This window comes from Drosophila sechellia, chromosome X, assembly GCF_004382195.2.
Source record: "Drosophila sechellia strain sech25 chromosome X, ASM438219v1, whole genome shotgun sequence".
NCBI lineage: Eukaryota > Metazoa > Arthropoda > Insecta > Diptera > Drosophilidae > Drosophila > Drosophila sechellia.
The window spans coordinates 17,944,495-17,967,345 of NC_045954.1; the positions used below are offsets into that span (position 1 = coordinate 17,944,495).

General features: G+C 39.0%; 1 protein-coding gene across 1 annotated transcript; it reads left to right on the plus strand.

The window, feature by feature from the left end:
- Positions 1-334: 334 nt before the first annotated feature.
- LOC6615253 (visual system homeobox 1) lies at positions 335-22,637 on the plus strand. Its single transcript, XM_032726293.1, has 4 exons — positions 335-947; positions 20,369-20,595; positions 21,952-22,091; positions 22,170-22,637. The coding sequence occupies exons 1-4, from the start codon at positions 464-466 to the stop codon at positions 22,555-22,557; spliced, it is 1,239 nt and encodes a 412-aa protein (XP_032582184.1). The 5' UTR covers positions 335-463; the 3' UTR covers positions 22,558-22,637.
- Positions 22,638-22,851: the final 214 nt, after the last annotated feature.

Genomic DNA, 22,851 nt, shown 5'->3' on the forward strand with positions numbered 1-22,851 from the left:
AAATATAATATAGATTTAACGTCTAAGAACTTCTAAGGTGAAGAGAAAATGTTGTCAAACTCACAATGCATGAGCATACGTGTGTACACATACAGTTGTCTGCTATCACTGTATGCGTAGACAAAAGCTGTTTGCTGTAGCGCTCTCCGCTCTCTCTCTCTCTCGAACAAAAATTCGAGAGAGCCTGGTGCCACCTCTAGAGCCACGCGGAAAAATAGTTTGCCAAAAATTCGTATGTCGTTACGCATGCTGTTGTTATTCTAGTGTCTGTGGTAAGGCTAAGAAAGAGGTAGAGGGAAAATCGGAAAAAAAGCTAGAAACATTCGGAGTTAAATATCGATATCATTGGTGACAATGTTCAAGGAAAATGAACTAGTTTAATTCACAGGGTTGCAGTGACTTGAAGCGTCAGCACATTGTGTGTTAAATAGAAAACGTGTTAATCGCAAAAGCTAGGACGAAAATGGATCAGCTAATACAACAACTGCAGCAGGCAGCCGCTGCTCAGGGGCAAGGCCAACATCCGCATGGGTCAGTCGCTTTGCAACTTTTCGCGGCAGTAGCGGCCGTCAACATGCACGTGTCCGGCTGGTCATCCTTGCTCAGCCTGTCCATGGACGCCCCAAATCCGGAAATTAACCTCAATTCCGCAACCAATGCGTCCTCCGTGTATATGATCCACCAAATGGCGTTGATACAGCAAGCCAGAGCAGCCGCCGCAGCGGTGACAATGTACCAGCAGCAGCACTCCCAGCAACCTCAGCCACAGCAGGAGCCCCCGCAGCAGGAGCCCCCGCAGCAGGAGCCCCCTCAGGAAGAGCAGCCGCAGCAAGAGCAGCCACAGCAGGCGCAGCAAAGGGATCTCAATCCGGAGCTTGGCATTGATTCGAACAATGAGCAGCCTATTAATTTGGGACAACTGTCGCCCGCCCACAACAACCGCGCGGGTAAGTTTAATTGATTCATTGGCAATATTACTAGCTTATTCCCATTGATTCATTCGTTTTCTATGTCTATATTAACTAATAATAATAATGAAATATAATACTACACATGGCGCTAATAAAAGCATGCACAAAAAACCACTCTATAAACCAGCATTTCGCATTTGGCCAAAATACATGAAATTGCTGGCCAAATTTAATTACGTGAATAATCAACAAGCCGAAACAACAATTACAAGCTGGCGAAACACACAAAGACACACACACACACACATTGAAAGTCCTGGCCTGCGGGTAAATAATGTTGTTTGCTGCCGCATGTTGTTGATTAAAAATTGATCAAAAAACATAAAAACACACGAATTATGCATGCGCGTATGTAAATGCGTGTGTTGCGCGTGTGTGGGTGGCGCTGAATTGATTAAAAGGAACAATTCGATTGAAATTTTATTGGTAAATTGAATAAAGTGCGCGGCGGCATAAAGGCCCCGGCCGGAAAACTTGTTTTCCATTCCAATTTGGCCATTTGGAAAATGCCATTATCTGCGCAAGCTCGCCGCAAAGTTAATGAATGTAATGAATGAACAAATGAGTGGGCCAGAGGACATCCGGGCATAGAATGTGGGTGGCCATAAATAACCCCATTTCGGAAGTGTCCTTGCCGGAAATTAACGCTAAACGTGGGTGATTAGATGAGATCGGCTGAAATGTAGGGGAAATTTTTGAATAACTACTAAAAACTTTAATGGGCTTTTATACAGAGGTTATGATATGTATTTCATTTCTGGTGAAATAAGCCTTTGGCATTTAAATTAGCATACCTCTCACAGAAAATGTACATTTTTAAAATTCAAAGTTGAAATAATGGGAAAGTTATTGAATTATTAGTAATAGAAAATTGTAAAAGTCTTAATAGAATAGAATAGAAATTTATTTAATATAGGCCACTTTAAGCAAAACATTTTTCTGAAAAGTTGCTGTACTTTTGGAAAACCATATTTGCAAAAAAACATCAACATTTTCTTCAATATTTGTAAGCTAATATTATTTTTATATATTTTATTTGTTTTATTTGTTTTATATATTTTATAAATTGTATCTATTTTATACATTTTATATATTTTATATATTTTATTTATTTTATATATTTTATATATTTTATATATTTTATATATTTTATATATTTTATATATTTTATATATTTTATACATTTTATATATTTTATATATTTTATATATTTATATATTTTATATATTTTATATATTTTATACATTTTATATATTTTATATATTTTATATATTTTATATATTTTATATATTTTATATATTTTATATATTTTATATATTTTATATATTTATATATTTTATATATTTTATATATTTTATATATTTTATATATTTTATATATTTTATATATTTTATATATTTTATATATTTTATATATTTTATATATTTTATATATTTTATATATTTTATATATTTTATTTTTTTTTATTTTTTTTTTTTATTTTTTTATATTTTATATTTTATATATTTTATATATTTTATATATTTTATATATTTTATATATTTTATATATTTTATATATTTTATATATTTTATATATTTTATATATTTTATATATTTTATATATTTTATATATTTTATATATTTTATATATTTTATATATTTTATATATTTTATATATTTTATATATTTTATATATTTTATATATTTTATATATTTTATATATTTTATATATTTTATATATTTTATATATTTTATATATTTTATATATTTTATATATTTTATATATTTTATATATTTTATATATTTTATATATTTTATATATTTTATATATTTTTTTTTTATATATTTTATATATTTTATATATTTTATATATTTTATATATTTTTTTTTTATATATTTTATATATTTTATATATTTTATATATTTTATATATTTTATATATTTTATATATTTTATATATTTTATATATTTTATATATTTTATATATTTTATATATTTTATATTTTATATATTTTATATATTTTATATATTTTATATATTTTATATATTTTATATATTTTATATATTTTATATATTTTATATATTTTATATATTTTATATATTTTATATATTTTATATATTTTATATATTTTATATATTTTATATATTTTATATTTTATATATTTTATATATTTTATATATTTTATATATTTTATATATTTTATATATTTTATATATTTTATATATTTTATATATTTTATATATTTTATATATTTTATATATTTTATATATTTTATATATTTTATATATTTTATATATTTTATATATTTTATATATTTTATATATTTTATATATTTTATATATTTTTTTTTTTTTTTTTTTTTTTTTTTTTTTTTTTTTTTTATATATTTTATATATTTTATATATTTTATATATTTTATATATTTTATATATTTTATATATTTTTATATATTTTATATATTTTATATATTTTATATATTTTATATATTTTATATATTTTATATATTTTATATATTTTATATATTTTATATATTTTATATATTTTATATATATTTTATATATTTTATATATTTTATATATTTTATATATTTATATATTTTATATATTTTATATATTTTATATATTTTATATATTTTATATATTTTATATATTTTATATATTTTATATATTTTATATATTTTATATATTTTTATATATTTTATATATTTTATATATTTTTATATATTTTATATATTTTATATATTTTATATATTTTATATATTTTATATATTTTATATATTTTATATATTTTATATATTTTATATATTTTTATATATTTTTATATATTTTATATATTTTATATATTTTATATATTTTATATATTTTATATATTTTTATATATTTTTATATATTTTATATATTTTATATATTTTATATATTTTTATATATTTTATATATTTTATATATTTTATATATTTTTATATATTTTATATATTTTATATATTTTATATATTTTATATATTTTATATATTTTATATATTTTATATATTTTATATATTTTATATATTTTATATATTTTATATATTTTATATATTTTATATATTTTTATATATTTTATATATTTTATATATTTTATATATTTTTATATATTTTATATATTTTATATATTTTATATATTTTATATTTTTTTTTTTTTTTTTTTTTTTTTTTTTTTTTTTTTTTTTTTTTTTTTTTTTTTTTTTTTTTTTTTTTTTTTTTTTTTTTTTTTTTTTTTTTTTTTTTTTTTTTTTTTTTTTTTTTTTTTTTTTTTTTTTTTTTTTTTTTTTTTTTTTTTTTTTTTTTTTTTTTTTTTTTTTTTTTTTTTTTTTTTTTTTTTTTTTTTTTTTTTATATATTTTATATATTTTATATATTTTATATATTTTATATATTTTATATATTTTATATATTTTATATATTTTATATATTTTATATATTTTATATATTTTATATTTTTATATATTTTATATATTTTATATATTTTATATATTTTATATATTTTATATATTTTATATATTTTATATATTTTATATATTTTATATATTTTATATATTTTATATATTTTATATATTTTTTTTTTATTTTTATATATTTTATATATTTTATATATTTTTATATTTTTTTTTTTTTTTTTTTTATATTTTTATATATTTTATATATTTTATATATTTTATATTTTTTATATATTTTTTATATTTTATATAATTTATATAATTTATATAATTTATATATTTTATATATTTTATATATATATTTTGTTTATATTACTTTGATTAATTATATTGCTTAGCCTTGAGATCAATGAACATGTGTAACTGCACTTTGTGAATGTGACGCGAGGAGGTGCGAGGCACCTGGCATCGGAAAATGGGAAATGGTGCATGGGAAATGAGCAGTGACAGGTGAAGTCTTGCTTTCCTTTCGGTGTGTTTTCTTCCTTGTTTTTTTTTTGCCCAGGTCACGCCCAATCCGGGAAACACCTGTATTTCCCATTTCGTACCTCGCCCTTTGTCTTTCGTCTTTTGGCAATTGAACCACTTCTGAGGCGCATCCAATTCCGATTCCGAATTGGCCGTCTTGCTGGGCCTCATCCTCCTACTTTTCTCGACGACGGGAAATTAGCTGCCATTAGTCATTTTTATTGTTTTCGCTCGCGTCCCCGAAACTACAGAATACAAAAAGAATATATACATATATATAAAAAAGAGAACTGGCACAAGTCGGGGAAAACGGGGCATAGAAAACTGTTAGGAGAGCGGTGGAAAACCAGCGTGGAAAGTCGTGTGGGAGGGGGGCGGGGGGAAAGACCTGTGGAAATTGGGCAGCCAAACAATTTGTGGCAGCAATTTTTCTTAACATTTTTTCGTGAACCCAAAGAGAGGTAGAGAAAAAAAGGTCGAACTCGAAGCGAAATGTCTTAATTATTTTTGGTAGCTCCCTGCCCTCCGCTGCCGGTAACGAAAACCGCGTGCCTAAACATACAATTTTCGTTTACGACATTTTAATTAAGTTTTCCCCATTTTCCTCTGCCTGTGGAAATTGGGCAAATTAATAAGAACGCCATTGGCACGCCCCGTCAGGTTGCCTTTATTCGGTTTCTCAGTTTCTTGTGTTTTCTAACATTTTTCGGGCCCGAACATAAAGGGCCCCCTCCCGACCAGCGCTCATCAGTCCATCAGTGATGAATGAATTGAGTTGTTGGCTCCCAATCCCAGGTGATCTCCGCTGATCCGCTCCAGCCGATGGCCGCTCATTAGACAGCGCTGACCGCGAGCGCTTCTGGTAATTGCCATCATTTCAAGGGACTTCGAGGGGTTTTCGATGGGGCTGAACTACCGGGAGAACTCAACTGAACTACTAGACCCATAGATTAATTGTGATTGTGTCGAGTGGAAAATAAAGATGGAAACAGGTACAGCTGCACGGCGAGAAACAGGGGCTACCATTTTATAACTTAAACAGTCTGCAATGGGTTTAAAAAGGCATAATATGGTTTTTCAATTTGATTAGTTTTCTTAGTTCTTAAGGCATTTTTCATCTCTAAATATTTTATTAATATATTGTTATAGTAAAACAACAAGCCATATAATAGGTATTCATTGAATCAGTTCTATATAGTTAGCAAATTATTATTATTATTTCAGAAGAGAAGCCTCCTTTCATTTATTTGGGTATTGGGTTGCGTTTTTTCCAAGTGTAGATGATAGATGCTCCGCATGGACGAGTGAATGAGTGCTGATCCGAAGATTTCTCTCGCCCAAAAGTGAAAGATTTAGTGAGTGGATTGGAAGGGAGTGGAGTGGTGGGGAGTGGAGGGGCCGAAAACAAGACTGGAAGCCCGAAGAGCCGAAAAGCGAACAACGTAACCCATCAACATTAGCGACTAATGGGACTCTTGTTCGAATCGGAAAAGGGGGCAATTGGAAGGGATAGCTATAGGGTATGGGATATGGGATAGAGGGTATGGGGTATGGCGTATTGGTCCAATTTCCACCGAGATTTTCCTTGGCTAATTAATGAAACGCTCAGTGGGCTCGTTGCACTAATTGGTCCGATCGTCGGGCCCCTGATGAGCTTTTGACGAGCTCTCCGCTTTATTTATTTATTTTCTTTTTTTCGTTTGGCCCGGGAAATGATAATTATTTAAGTGGGGCCCCATTTAGGCGGTTGCCAAAAGCGAACGAGAAACAAGAAATCGGAGCACTATCAAATAAGCAAAGCGCCCTTATATCGCTCTAAATACTGCAACCCATCCATGTCGTCCTTGCATTTGCATTAGCATTTCCATAATTTATGAGGGCGACAACCCTGGCCGGTGGCCATAAATTCAGCAGAATGGCAGCCAGCCAAATTAGAAGCCAACATCTTTTTTCTAGGCCGACTGCGAATGCATTTTGGCAGCTCCCGCTCACTTCATTTTGCCCACTACCAAGTGTCGCGTCTCTGTGCTCCCCATCCAATATTTGTAACTGCCTTTATTTTGTGCCCAACCCCTTTTGGGTGGACTAATAAAAATCAAAAGGCGTTTTGTTCTCTAAACTTAAATTGAAAACACTTTAGGGCAGTCCTGCCCCAAAAAGCCGTTCCCCTGCCCATAAAACCGAAGGATAAACACTTCAAGGGGCGGATTTGGCTTAGTGCACCCCTCTTACACCCCCGCCCCCCCCCCCCATCCCCCCTGCTATACCGTTGTTGAATTACCGTTTAGCACAAAGATGGCGGCGCTAGATAAAAACATTTTTTGGCCAAATAGGAAAAAAAGCAGTGCTCGTAGGTTGGGCAAAAAAATAAAAATAAAGGGGTATTTTGTTTCGGCCACTTGACTTGTACCGTTCGTATTCTTCTTTGTTTTGTGTTCTTTGGCCATTTACAGTTTTGAGGTGTAATTTTGTTGTTGTCTTAAATACCTTTACAAGTGCCACGCCCCCGGAACGCCCTCGAATTGTACAACTCGTTTGGCGATTAGCAAATTAGGGTTAGACGCCCCGAAAATGGTAAATTGGTAAATTTATTGGTGGCCGCTAAGGGTTTTCCCTGCCTCGCTTATTATTTAATAACTGCTTGCGGTGGGCGGAGGGCAGTGGGAAGTGATATAGAATGGCCAATCAATCAGCCGAGCCCCCACTAATTTATCCCCTACTCATTTCGCCACTTTGTTGGCAATCTGTGTCGACAAGTGTCAAGAAATCAAGGCAATTACACGACCCAAAACCACAAAATAAATAGCAGGAGGGCGGTTTTTGGGTGGAAAATATCAAACAGCGACGAAACGCTAAGCGGAAAAGCCGCAAGCACGTAGAATCGAGCGTTTTACCGCTAAAGCTAAGCTCACCACCCACTTCCATCCAAAAGAAAAAACCCCTAATATCCCGAAACGTCCTGTAACACCCCCCAGAAGCACCCACACACGTCCCGATTTTTATGTTATCTCCATGGACTTGAGCCCAACAAGCGAACTCCCCTCTCGACGACATGAAAATTATGTAAAACTTAAGTAAAAGATGAGCTCGTCAAGAATTATGACACCCCAGGGAGTCCAAGGATGTGGATGTATGCGTGCTCGGTGGTAGCAACCCCCAGAATCAAGTGGGTGAGGATGATTTCGTCGGTTCACATCGAAGTGTGTATACCCTACGGCATGAAAAATGTATGTTCTAACAACGAATAACACAACAATTATATAAATAATAGTATTTTATTATAAAATTAGGTATAAAATAAGGAAAACCATGTATATAGAAAGCAGTATAACTTCACATAGGGCACACTGAAAAATCACAGTATCCCATCCTGGCAAACAACTAAAAACTGTTGACCGAACAACAAAATCTAGCGGCATTTAAGTGGCAGCTTCGTTTGGGTGAAAACCACCCACGCACGCACACAATCACACACATGCCACACAAACCAAGGACACAAATATGAAAACCCCACTCGGAAAACCCTCGACGCTTGTTGGATTCTCTCGTAAATGCCTCATGTGCGTTTATATTGAAACAGATTGCCCTGCCATTCCATTCCATTCCCGTTCATTCCCGTTCATTCCATTCTATTCCCCGCTGATCTCTATGTGTGTGTGTGTATCCTTGCGACACTCTATCCGTATATGTGTGTGTGTGCTTGCCACTTGTTTCGGTGTCTTTTGTGAAATTGTTGCGGTTTGCAATTTGCTGCAAATGACAACGAGTTGGTGGTGCGATTCTTCCTTCTGCCTCGACATACTTGTCCTTCTGCCTCTTTTTATCCTTCTCCCATTCTACTTCCTCCCACTCTCTTTGCCCGTCTGCGAAGACGACGATGGCGGCCATATTGCGTATACGCCATGTGGTTCGCCCCCCGTTTTCGCGCTGCGTGTGTGTGCGTATGATGCGCATCAACCACCCGAAAGGAAAATGGAGCGGAAAGGGAGAAGGACGAGCAATTGCCTACCCTGGTTACGCCCCCGCCGCTGTCGCCCCCCTCCTGCTCGACCGCTTTCCCTGGCCGAAATAGGAAAAATCGTGAAAAGGAAGTGTGTTGTAGGGGGGGTGAAGAAGAAAAGCCGCACGACACTTCGGGGCTAATACAATTTATACACTTGGCTTGGCGTCGTTTCGGTTTGGCTCAGTGCCATGGTCCCAAAAACTGGGGGGGTTACGGGGGCCAAAGAACTGGGGATTGCCAGGACCTCTTTCTCTCCCTCTCTTCGCCTCTGTCTCCCTCTGTCTGTCGCTCTTTTCGCCCAACTCGATTGTCAGCCAGTTTTACGGTTGGATCAATGTTTATGCCATTATACAAACACGAATACATACATATGCATGGATATATATATACGTATATATATGTGTATATGCAGGAGCAGGAGCAAAAGCACACCGAGGCATTTATCCTTGTTATACACCGCCCTGTCTACTGATTTCCCCCCACACTCTAAGCTCCTTTCTCCGTCGGATTTCGTTTGTAAATTGGAAAATTTTGGTTTTCGTGTGCTGCATTGAAGACTGTTCGAATCGACTGCTGCAGTACTTACTGTTTATTAAAAATGTCTTATCATTTACACTCTAATACTTCTATCTAAGAAATTAAATCTTGTATTAAAAAAGGGTACTTTTATAAAGGCAATGTTAATCATTTTCAAGGTATTCATCTTTTTAAAGTTTGGTTAAAACATATACATATGAATAGGAATATTACGAATTCACACATTGTTGATTACCAATAAATGCTAATCCTGTAGGATTCATAGTCGTAATAGATCTATTATTGTGATATATGAAAATGAGCAATCCTATTTGTATAAAGGGTAAACTCTAGTCAACGCCTAAGTGTTAACATCCTAGTCTCGATTTCACTGTAGTCACAATATTTCTTGTATCCAAGAGCGTTCCGCTCGTTGGCTGTCCACCATGTTGCCCCTGCCCCTCTTATCCACCCCGGGTCTCCGAAACCCGAACCTCTTAACCCCCAAGACCGTACGTTCTGTAGCTCCACCTCAAGCTGCCTCCACAACGTTGTCGTTGTATCTAATAAACCTTAAATGAAGGCAATATTGTGGGGTTGTTTTGGGTTAATATTGAAACGATAAAATTGAATTGAGCCGTATGCCTAGGGAGGTTTTCCAGTGGTTGTGGGGTAGAGGGCGGGGTGGCGGGAGGTGCAGCAGACGTCCCTGAAAGTTTTCCCTATTTCTCAATGTTGTTGTTACGGTTGTTTTTGGTCTGTGCTTTGCTTTTGCTATTCGGCTTTCCTTGCTTTTTCCATGCTTTGCTTTGGCTTTCGGTTGAGTTGTAATGACACTTTTAGCTGACTTTGAAGCCATTTACCCGTCCCGAGTGTGAGTTCATTTCCGTTTCCGTTCGTGCCTTGCGAAGCCCCACTGTTTATTGTTCTCCACGAGTCGATGCGGTTTTTAATCAATTTTTGGGACACGATTGACTTGGCATTACTTTCGGTTCGAGCAAACGTGCGTGACTTTCCGAGAGTGAAATGTGCACTTAATTGTATTAAACAGTAACTTTCACCCATTTCATTTTCACTGTTAAGCAAGGCAGGCTAAAAAATAAACTCAATGTAAAGTTATTCCATTCAAATTGATTGGAAATAGAAACCACTTTAAACCATATCTATGACCTTAGAAGAATTATACAAAATAAATAAAAGTTTAAAAACAGTTTAAAAAGCAAGGACAGCTTAGTAATTTTTCCTGTTGCCATGTTAAGTTTTAGATTATAAATTACTTATTCTTATATGTATGTATGTACATATGTACATATGTAAATGAAACAGCAACTTTTCGTTTAAATCAGATGGTAAGGGAAAAGGAAAGTGAAATAAGGCAAAATGAAGAAAAGCTGTTTATGGGAATGTTGATATAGTAGATAGCAATAAGAACAAAGTGGTTCCGAACGGAAGTTGAAAGCAGAGCGAGTGGAAGGGGACATTAGTATTCGTGTTCGTATCTGTTTCCGCCGCTTGGCCTTTTGGCCATGTTTTTCGATATACTTTTGTTCGTTTTGGCCAAATGCCGTCGGCAATTCGTCCGTCTGCCTCGCTCTGCCCATCCCTTTCGCACCCCCCACGCGCCATCTCTTTCGCACCGCACTGGTCAGCTTTGGCAGCTGCGACTTTTCCGCTTAACATGCGCTCAACATGTTTGGCGATGTTGTTGCTGCGTTTTTTTATTAATTGAAAAGTTAATTAAAGGTGATAAAAATTATACATGCCACCGATTTTCGCGCTGCAGGCGTTCGACACCAACAACAACAGCGAAACACGTTTCAATTACACGCACACACACCAACGTTCACCTGCTTATGATACACATACACCTACCATTTACAACAAGTTGCTCCCTCTGCCCATCTCTTTCCCACTCTTGTGGCAGTGCGACAGCGTCTTGTGGCGTCGCAGTCGCCATAGTTTGCGCATTCCAGTGGAATGAGTCGAGCGAGATAGCGCGATGGCAAGTTAATTAAATCCTCATGTATTAATCACGGCACCTACCTACCCTTCCCCACACCCTCCCCCTCCACAACCCCATCCACCCCCTCTCTGGCCCACACTTTCGCTCTATTAATCGCAATCGCCCGAAAACCCGTTGTGCTTGAATCCTGTACACCGGAAGAAATTGCGGCATATTTGTAAACAGCATATCAGAAGTTGTTAAAATAAGGCTTATTTACTTTGGTTTAACTTTTAGATTAATACGTTTTGATACAAAATCTTAAAAATTATTGAAAACATTGCAAATATCCTGGAGAATTCAATTTAGGAATTATGAATAAATTTGATTTTTTATTATTATATCAAGAATGTGAGGCACGCGATGGTATAGATTTCCCTCGTGTATGATTTTTTTTTTGCTGTGCAGCCAAAATCCTCGTTGTTGCCCTCTCTTTCGCTCGCCCAGTTGCTTTCTCTTTCGCTCGCGTGGCCCCAAATCTGCGCTTGCGTGATTCCGATGGCAAATTAATTCCTTGGTAATTTGTTTTGATGTGATGTGCGACTGGAAATTGATTGAGATTGTGTTGTTGTTGTTGATACTGCCGCCGTTGTTGTTGTTGTTGTTGTGGTTGTTGTTGCTTCTGTTGTTGTTTCTGCTGGGGAAGAATTCATTAAAAGCAGCAGCAGCAGAAATCAATTTTTATGCTCGCCTCTGTGCTTCTTCGTCGCCGTTTTTGATTTTTACCTGTTTATCTTTTTTGCCGTGCTCTTTGCTCTTTTGCTCAAATTTTCGGACTGCCGTAGTTTGTGCATAAATCATCGGACCGCGCTCAGACATAACTTTCAATTAATAAACTATTGTCTACATTAATAGATTTTGTGTGCCATGCCATTTGTGGCATGGGCTTTTGGCTTTTGCGCCGAGATTTGTTTGTCCAATTTATTATACAAAGAAACCGAAATTGGTCTTGGAACCCATACCACAATGGTATTTTGGGGATTATTGCCCTTTAACTGGATGAGCTTTCACAGTGGAACAACTGGTTGGGAGCTCAAGTGGATTTTCAGAAGCAAATTAATACGAATGTGTTATTGGACATCGTAAATGGGTAGCATGTGTAACGAGCTAAGAACTTTAGTGGGCTTATTAAAAGGTATATAAAATAACTGCAAAAATCAGTGTTAGAAAATAATCTCTTGTAAGTAATTGTAAAAATTCCCACAACTGGTTTGTCTTCGTTCGCAGTATTAGTTAAGATATTTATTGATACAAATCTCATATCTTGCTATCTGTGGCATTCATTATAGCAGATCCTCTTCAATTTTATTAAGTCGCAAATAAATCTTAATAAAATGCAAATGAATGCATCGTAGCATGACTAAAATCTCTCAAATTCTGCCAATAAAATGGCACTACGCAACCCTAAATCAGAGACTGCCATCGTTCTTCAACCTTGCACCTGCAACACACACACACACACAAAAGCTCGGACACTCGCAGAGAGCGCGAAAGAGACAGACAGCTGGAACACACCCCCTCGGCAAAGAGAGCGGGACGAAGTCGCTTCGTAATCAAATTAAGTAAATTACAAGCTCTCAAATGTGCAAGACTCGTGTTTTACCAGGCTAATAACTGCCGAAAACGGCGGAGAATCCCAACCAAGAAGGGCCAAAACGAGATCCCCAAGAAACGGCATGATGGCCTTATCCGCAGCTTTAGAGGACCCAGCTCAGTTCCAGTTTGCAAGGTATCCCCGAAAGTCCCCCTAGTTCCTCCAGTTTCACAGATCCCCCAGACAACTTAAGAACTCAATTTGCGCTCTCTGTCTCGCTCGCACCCTCGCCGGCTATCTCTTTCGCGGACAGAGCCTGATCTTTGCCGCGCTTCCTTTCTAAATTGATTTTGAAAACAAAATGATCGTAAATTTTGATCGTCTTTGCAGCCTCTGCAAATTACCGAAGCTTTCGGGTTCTGTTGTTGTGCCCGATCTTCAAGCGGGCACCGCCCCAAAATGATGATTATTATCGTTGTTGTTGTCGTTGTTGGTGTTGTCGCTTTTATGGGCCTTGATTGAGTTGTCATATTTTATTACCGAAAATTTTAGACAACGTTGCAAGCCCAAGCAGCCGAAGGTCCCATTTGCCATAGCGAATTGGGTTCGGTATCTCGCGATCTGCGGATATGGCGATCTGGCGATCTTGGGATACCCTAGTGACGTCTACATTGACGCTGACGCCGGCGCAGGCGCGGCTTCACACCTGTATTGGTGTTGGTGGCGGTTGCAATGTGTGCATGTGTGTGTATGTGTGATATTCAGGTGATAATATGCCCGCCATTTTCGTAATGGAAAGTAATTATTGTTTGCGGCAACGAATTACAGTAATCGTCATAAAATGTTTCCCCATGACTGCCCGCAGCGGCAGAGCAGCGCGTTGCAAACGCCAAAAAATGAGGGGAAAAAAAGCAACCAACAATCAGCGGCCGTAAACAGCGGCAGAAAGAGACGGGACGAGGGTAGGACAGGGACGGAGACAGTGAGCAGACGGCAGCCCTCCTATAATCAAGGGAAATAACATTTTCAACCAGCGTTAAAACTAACATTAATTATGTCCGAAACGAACAAAACGATCGAGACCAAGGAAGCTCCAAATTGGTCGAAAGCAACAAAAGTGGCACAAAGCGAAGATCGTTTATGCGGCGTTAACTTGCGGAAGTTCTCCTGTGAATTATTTACTGAAGAAATGTTGAATCTATAAATAATACTGGGCTAATCTCGACTGCCACAGAAACTAAAGCCCAACGTGGGCCAAGGTTTAGAAGGTGCCATGCGGATAAATGTTTAAGTTGATTCACGTATTGCGAGTTAATATTACAAAATAAAACATTTTTGTAGGTAACACCCATTGTTACAATGTTGACATTATATTGCCGCATTTGGTAGTGCTACAATGAACATGATAAAGACATTTCAAAGAGCAAACAAGCCGCTGCCAATGTGTTATAGCACCATGTAATGAAGTGGCTTAATCAAGGGGATCTGATATAAATGGTGTTGAGCATGCAAGAATTTACGTCATGCCATGTGCCATAAGAAAATCCAGCCTGGGATCCTTGCTAACCATATCAAATTCATAACTGTCAAATAATATAGCGTTTAAAGCAGGTAAATGAAATGAAAATTAGCTTTGAACGGAATGCTGGCGCAAAAACATGAGAGATGTAGCCAGCGCATGCAACACTGTAAGTGGCTTTTGTGGCGCCCACCGATCTGATATATGTACATACTCGCCTATATACATACATATGTACATATGTATGCAGAACCCACCGGCGATCGATGGAAAGATGTTAGAGCCACGAACATGGCAACAAATCAGGGAACCGAAAAGGAAAGGACTGGACTGGACTGGGCTGGAGGTTTGAGCTGGAATGGGAATGGGAAGGAAAACGAGTGCAGCCCCCGTTCAGAGTTACGCCCCAGAGACCGAAACCAAAGGAAAACCTGACCGAGCCCGAACTCGAACCCGGACCAGACGTAGGCGCATCCATCGAATCCTCTCCCCAGCAGAGGCGGCCTATAACCGAGGCGATCTGAGCCGATCTAAAGGAAGACGAGCTCTAACCGACGAAACAACCAACAACTGAACGACCGAACGAAACGACGTTAATAAGAAATTAATGTCTTGATCATTTTCGATCGTTATGTAAATCAATCAGGCAAATTATAGCTCAGGGGCTTGCCACAATAATTAGACCCTATTCGTAATAATGCGCCACAAGCTGCCAGCGTGCGAGCGAGAGGCCAGATACCCGGATAGAGATAGCGATAGAGCGATCCTCTTGGCGTGCAGACGCTGACGCGCCCCTTTGCAAAAATGAAAAATAAAAAAAAAAGCAAAAAAAAAAGAAACGAAAGCGCAAAAAAAATACAAAAGAAAAAAATGAGAAGCAGGCAAGAACGAGGTAAAAAATGTGGCATGCAACGCCTTGATGTCTTCTTCGACTCGGAAAGACTGAAGGCTGAAGACCGAAGACTGAAGACTGCGGACTGAGGACCCCAGATCCAAGATCCAGCGACGTCTTCATTAAAACAACAAAACATTTATGCGCCGCTTTGGCATGTCGATCGTAGCTGGTAGATCGTTTGAGAGCAGTTCGTCATGGCAGCAGACTTTGCTCTGGGCGAGGGGGGTTATGTGGGGGCTACGAGGGGTCCATGGAGCGGGTCTTCGGGGGAGCGGGTCTTCGGGGGAGGGGGAGGTGGTTAGAGCGGGGGCAACTGGCAACATCGTAACAAGATGCGTAAAAATTATTGATTTTCTTTGACTTGATTGTTGTTGGCTATCAAAATTTAATCATAACATGCAGCACAACCAGCAAACAGGAGAGGGGCAATAGTGCACTGGAAGAAACAGATTTGTAACTCTATAGACGATTAAATAATGTGAGTTAATATAGTTATCAACATGAAATACAATAATATATGATAACTATTATAATGTGAGGGGAATATGCAATATTTTTACAATAGGACAGATATAGAATGTAATTCTTACTACAAAAACATGATATAATATTTCGGAAGTGAGTATTATTTCCAAATAATAATACGTAGTTACAAAAGGGGCTTATTTTGAATGCTATCTTTGCGTTAGCTTGGCATCAAAAGAGGCTGAGAATTTCTTCGAGTGCATGGGGATGGCAACAGGTACTGGGAGATGGAGATGGCTAGCATGTTGCCAAGTTAACCACTCGGCCACTTCCACTTGAATTTTCAATTTTGCATCGCAGCAGCAGGGCAAAGTAATTTGCCGCGTTGACGTGCCTGGCCTGGCAGATGAGCAATGACCCGGCTCGACCAGATCGGTGGAGAGGGTCCAGGGTCCAGAATATACAGCCAAACCGATCCGATCCGATCCGAGCGCAACCCAGACCAGTACCAGAATACCCGGACAGCCTTTTGCTGTCGATTGCACTCGCTCGTCGTGTCGATCAATTCGTTTTAATGCAAACAACTCGTATAAATTCATGTGGCAAGTGGGCAGCCAGCCGGTGCGCTCGCCGCGTGCCCCTGCTCCTTGGAGATCCCTTCCTGGAAACAACGGCTTCGGCATCGGCGGGCATCAGGCAAAGTGCAAAGAAATTCATTAAATTAAGTGCCACACATTTGTGGCCCACTGTGCGGTGCCTTTGGAGCATGGAGCTCCGATTGCGGTTATTATTGCTCGCCCATAAAGCGGCCGACGGAAATGAGACTGTGGCCAAGGACTTGGCCAGGATAACAGGAGGTTGGTGGGGCAGGGGCGCTTCGCTAAGTCCAGAGCCCACCACATGGAACTGAGTTGAGTGACGGCGTCAGAGTCGTCGGAACCTAGACAAATTACTGGGCACCTCGCAAATGGCGATTGTCCGGGTGTCTACTGTAATGCGGTTGGCGGAGTCGCAGTCGGCTAATGATGATGGACTCAAGCGATCGGCTATCTAGGGGTGGTAAGCGTGTCCAAATGACCAAATATGCCCGTTTAGGTGCAGATCTAGGTGGATCTTGGGAGGGATTATGGTGGTGTATCACCTTCTTTCTAATAAATAGTAAATAAATAGCCAACTTCAACAAATGGAGCTCATCTCTACCTGAAACAGAAGTCTGGAGTTAATCACAACAAGCCTGTTTCTAATATCCCGCAGATTCCCACGTTATGTGCTGAACAAACAGTTTAGTTCCATTACCAACTTGGAGTTGGGAAAACTCGGACAATCCATCAATGTGCCCAGGAACTAAACGCCTTTGACAGGCAATGAAAAGCGGCGTTCTTGGTGGAAAACAAAAAAGGGGTTAAAATTCGAGTTTGGAGTGTGAAACAGAGGCGTAAGCTGGAAATCGCCGTGTTAGGGGCGCGTGTCAGACTTAATGCCTGATTCTCGGCACTAGTTCTCTTTTTTTTTTTTGCTAGGTGATGATCCTGGGGGTTGACTTTCAGAAAACAAGAGTCAAGCGAAGGGTCGCATAATTAGCAGCCCTAATAGTTTATGTGGCCATTTTTTTGGGCGTTTTATTTGTGTTTTTTGCCGTGTGGAGTTCGTTTTTTCTTTTTCGTGAGCCAGGCAAATCAAATCATGTGACAAGCTTCTAATGAACCTCAAAAAGGCATCCCGAAATGGATTTTTTTTGCATTTTTGACTATGATTTTGTGTTCCCAGCCAGCGACATTTGTGTGGCCTATAAATGCTAATGAGCCCTCACATTTTTTTTTTTTTTCCATTTGCATCATCGCTTTTTTATAGATTTTTACGGGCATTTGTTGGGTAATTTTTTGTGGGTCGTTTCGAAGGTGGAATGAACGTTATGAACCAGGCCAGGAGCACTGGTCTCGTCTGGTGTCCTTGTGCTCATCAACATCATCATCGTCGTCCCGAGGGCCTCCTTCCTTCATCTGCGTGTGCATTTTGTTCCACTTGAGTTTGTTTGTTTAACGACCTTTGAAATTAGGCAAAACTAAGGGCCAAAGGATGAGGCTCGATGCTCTGGGGTTGCCGCTGAGATTTGGGCTTGGGTTTTGGGCTCCGGGCCTCTGGGTTCTAAGTTCTGGGTTCTGGGCTCTTGTGGGTCTGGAACGATTCTCGACTGGACAGCAGACGGCAATTTATACTGTTTATATGCTAATTTCGCCGATCGCCTTTTCAGTTTGCATATGATTCGGATGCAGATTTGCCATTTGCTGGCCTAATTTAAATTGGGTTAGCGTTTTTAATTAGCCAAACGAACAGGGGGGATGAGCGCTTGTTAGGGGTTGAAACACTCTAGAGGAGTTTATAATCAAAATAATTCAACTGAATTAATTTAGCTGAATTTAAAGTAAGGAGCAAGGAAACCGATTGCCTGAATTAATTAGTATTTAAAGCTTTAAGGTGCAGTTTTTTTTGTATGCCGTTTAAGTTGTGTCGTTGCAGATTCGAAAATATAAATATAAATATTAGAAGGGATTCTAAATGTTAATATATACCATAAATGAGTAACAACAACAATTTGTATGAACTAGTTAATATTGAATAGGAAGTCTTGGTTATTGCAAACGTATTTCAACAACAGTTTGCATTGAATTTTTTTCGTACTGTATCTATCTGGATTCCGGGTCCTCAAAGACTTCCCCCATCAATCCTTGGGGGTCTCATTCGGTTTCAGTTTGGCCAGTTTACCTTGGCGTCGCCTCTAAATGCCCGGCAAATGTCTTAACCATTAGCTGCCACGCCCCTTATCGATTGGCGAGCAACACACACGCACACACACACATGATATCCCCAGCCCAGTGTTAATCCAAATCCAAATCCCCCAACTGGAACACAAAACAAAAGCCAAAGACCTGTTCCATTGGCCGGAATCTTTGTGGCAAATTAGGAGGACAAACCCCTCGAAAATGCTGTGAACTATGCCAGATACGATTACGATTCGACTACAACTCCTTCTCCGCTTCTCCCGGCGAGTCGGAAAGTCAACAAAAACCATAATTCAGATAATTTTATTTATAACACCCTTGAGGAATTATATTTTATTTACTCTTTCAAGTGTGATGATGAGGTTGAGAGCGGCCAGGGGGTAAAGGCATTGTTGGATGGACCGCGATACACCGATATGGTCCTTGGTCCTTGGTCCTTGTCAGGGACCTGCCCCTTTGTTGTGTTTGTTGTTTGCTGTTTGGTGTTTGGTGAACTCTATGAAATGTCTGGGTCGTGTCGAACAGGGGTTGAATCCCCTTGCGTCCTGCGTCCTGCGTCCTGCGGCTCCTTCGATTTGCTAGCAGATGTGTTTGTAAATTGTCGAAATCTGTGTGCATTTCAGCATATGAAACTCACGTAGCCGACCGCTCTATGATTTTTATTATATTTTTTCTACGTTTTTCGGTGGAAAGTGCCCCACTCCCGCCGCCTTGGGTTGTGGTGCACTTGGTGGTTCGTGTGGTTAACCACTGGTCGGTGGCTCCACAAGTCGATGGCCCAAACCTCAAACTCCGAAGCTCCAAAAGACACACACCCCACCCCCCTGTAATTGCCCAGTCAGCAGGAGCAGTGGCTCTGGCAAATTTTTGCAATTAAATTTCACTTAAAACTGCAACCGAACGCAAACCCAAACTGCAAACCCAAGGCGGCAAGAGGATAGATTGTATGGCATGGTTTGGTATGGCATGGTATAGTATGGAATAGATTGGGCGGGGGGATACGAAAAGGGGTCGGTTTGTAGGAGTAATTTACTTCCGCCATTGGAGCTTTAAACATATCCGAGCAACACCCACCACTTCCTAATTGTGGAAACCAATTTGCGCCGCTATAAATTAGAAAGACAAACGACGCTCCTCCTCGAATCCTGCTGAATTTCCAGAGGGGGGGATGGGGGCGGTGAGGCGCCTGTGCTGGCCTGGTTGGGAATGGGGCGTGGTCGCTTCCGTTTCCTGCTGCTATTTCAGTTTCAGTCGCTATTTGTGGTCTCGCTCGCATATCTTGGAAATTTGCATAAATAGACTTTAATTGTTTGCAATTATAAAACGAGACCGAAACGAACGGCACCGCCTTCCCCGGAATAACACATAGATTCATGGATACATGGAAACATGGATACGTGGACTCACGAATATACACCCTGTGACTGGTGCCTCTCCACTTAGTTGTTGGGTATCCACAGCAGATAGTATTCCGGATAATTGTGCACCCTATCAAAGGCTGGCTAGCAATCTAATCTACTTGGGAAGAACTTACTTGAAAGCATTTCTTATAGGAAAGAACTTCGATATAATGGGTACAATTTTATAACAGATATGCATTCTGGCAGGAATATGATTTTATTTTAAGGTTTGCAATGGGAATAAAATAACGAAATCTTCCTGGTTTCTCATTCTATTATTTTCAAACAGTACATTTTATTTGATTTTACATACATAATTATAATTTTTCTTAATTTATTTTTGTGATTTGTTCCTTTTTATTTAGGATCTAGTCGCGAGAACAATACAGATCCGCTAAGCGATAATGGGGCTGATTCCAATCCGGGGCAGAATGGTAGTGCAGAGTCCTCGAAGAAGCGTCGCGGCAGGACCAACTTCAATTCTTTTCAGCTCAGGGAGCTGGAGAGAGCCTTCCAGGACAATCACTATCCTGACATTTTCATGCGTCATGCCTTGGCCACCAGACTCGATCTAATGGAGAGTCGCATAGCGGTGAGTTTCCAAAACTGGGAATCAAAACTCTAAAACTCCTTTTGAAATAGATTCGAATTGGTTTGGTTTAAATTAGAAACCAAAGTTGTCTTGCAAGTGCTAATAGAATTTTGTTTAATAACACATTACTATGAAAACCTCCAGGAGGTCATAGGATTCCCTTTAGGTATCCCCTGTCCCCCATCCATTTCCATTTCGATTCGTTTCGATAACATTTGCGTGAGCATTGTAAAACAATTTGGCGGCAACTGGAACTCAATTACTCAATAAAACCAATTACCTGACTATTTTTATCCATTATAATTCATTTTATTTCATTTGCAATTGCGTTTCGTGTCGCTCGTTGTTGTAATGATTTCAATTGCATTCCCATAGCGTAGCTTAACCCTTTTGTCGCCCCCCTAGCGAGCCGCCCCACTCTTAACCCTTAACCCCCCCGATGCCCAACGATGGCTGACTTTGCATGTCAGTCGTGTGATTATCGTGGGTCTTTGTCTATCTGGCAATAGCCCTCTCTCTCTCTCTCTCTCTCTCTCTCTCTCTCTTAGGGGGACGGAGACGGGGACATTTGGCTACGCTTTTCGTCTGAAATTGTTTCTTGACATGACATATCAATTTGTCAATGCGAACGACAAGACAGCGACAGTCTGTCCGTCATTCGAATGGCGAACGTAACTCCATGGGTTCCGGAGGTACAACCATACATATCTACATACATGTGTACATATGAACCAAAAAAAAAAACCCAGGGAATGGTGGGGCAGAAGGGGGGCTCTTGTTAAAGTCGGGAACGAGGCATTGCATGCCGCTGTTCGAAAACAATTTGTTGCACATTAAAAAATGCACAATGCATGCAAATGACTTCAAATTGTCGCAGACACACACACACACGCATTGGAAAAGCCCCCCCCCCCCCCCCCCCCCCCCTCGACTCCACCCCTGGGTCACCACAGTCCCACCCCCCATCGATACGCCTGGATTCCCCGGCAAACTGCACGTCAATTAGCGACGCCATCTTGTTTATGACTCCAACTAAGCAAAGCCAACCATCCCCATCTCCATCCGCATCATCACCATGGTCATCATCATGATCATCATCACCCTGTGGTCACGATCTCCAGCGCAATGATGATGACGATCCATCTCCAGAACGCATGACATATTGCCCTTGGTCTGGTTAATCGTCCGCATCTGAATTGTTGACTTATTGAAACGAATTGGAGGGAATTATGATTAACTGGCAATGGTAATGGATACGCCACGCCTGTGGCGTACCAACTGCCGCACATCTCAACCTTCGACAATTACTTGTGAAAGCCTATGCCATTTAATTTGCCCTTATCCCTATCCTTGCAGGTTTGGCTCCAAAATCGGCGTGCCAAGTGGCGTAAGCGGGAGCATACCAAGAAGGGTCCTGGAAGACCAGCTCATAGTACCCATCCCCAGAGCTGCAGTGGTACCCCCATTCCACTTAGCGAACTTCGCGCCAAAGAACTGTGAGTACCACAAATGGAGGCGATATAGCCCAGATACCTGATCGAGTTCCTAATCCGAAACCAATCCGCATTGAACAGAGCCCAGCGCAACAAGCTGATGAAGAAAGCCATCGAACGGCAGGCGAAGAAGCTACAGGACAAGGGACTCCCAGTGGACTATGCCCGTCTGAAGGCCGATTACATAGCTGCCCACCAGAAGAACCGGGTGGAGGATAATAACTCGATGGATGATGATCTGCCCATCGATATGGTGGGCGAGGAACCAGAGTACGTGACCGGCGACAGTCAGGACCTCTCGCTATGCTCCTCCAGGACCTACCAGTCGAGCACCAGCAGCGAACTGCATTCCGAGGATATGGAAGTCCAGGGAATAGTGGAAGTTCCGCCGCCACCACAGCCATCGGTGCAGAAAAGGCCCGTCGTCCACAAATCGTCCTTCACCATCAAATCCCTGTTGGGATCGTAACAAACATCGTATGTTGCACTACTATGATTGGTGGTGGCATTAGGTGCGAATATATTCTGTTAACCCAAACATTCCGCCCCTCCTTCTGTCTGGTACTTTTCTTTGGGGTCAAGAGTGTGCCAGTGGGATGACGATGATTTGGGTACGGTTAGGATATACGCATGCCAAAATGCGAGTGCCTTTTAATTTCCAGCCAACACCCCGAAGGCTCTCGTGGGGTAAAACATAAAAAACCAGGGAGAGAAAAGCAGCTTCAGGAGGCGGAGGCAGTGCATCCATCAAGTTCACACGCAG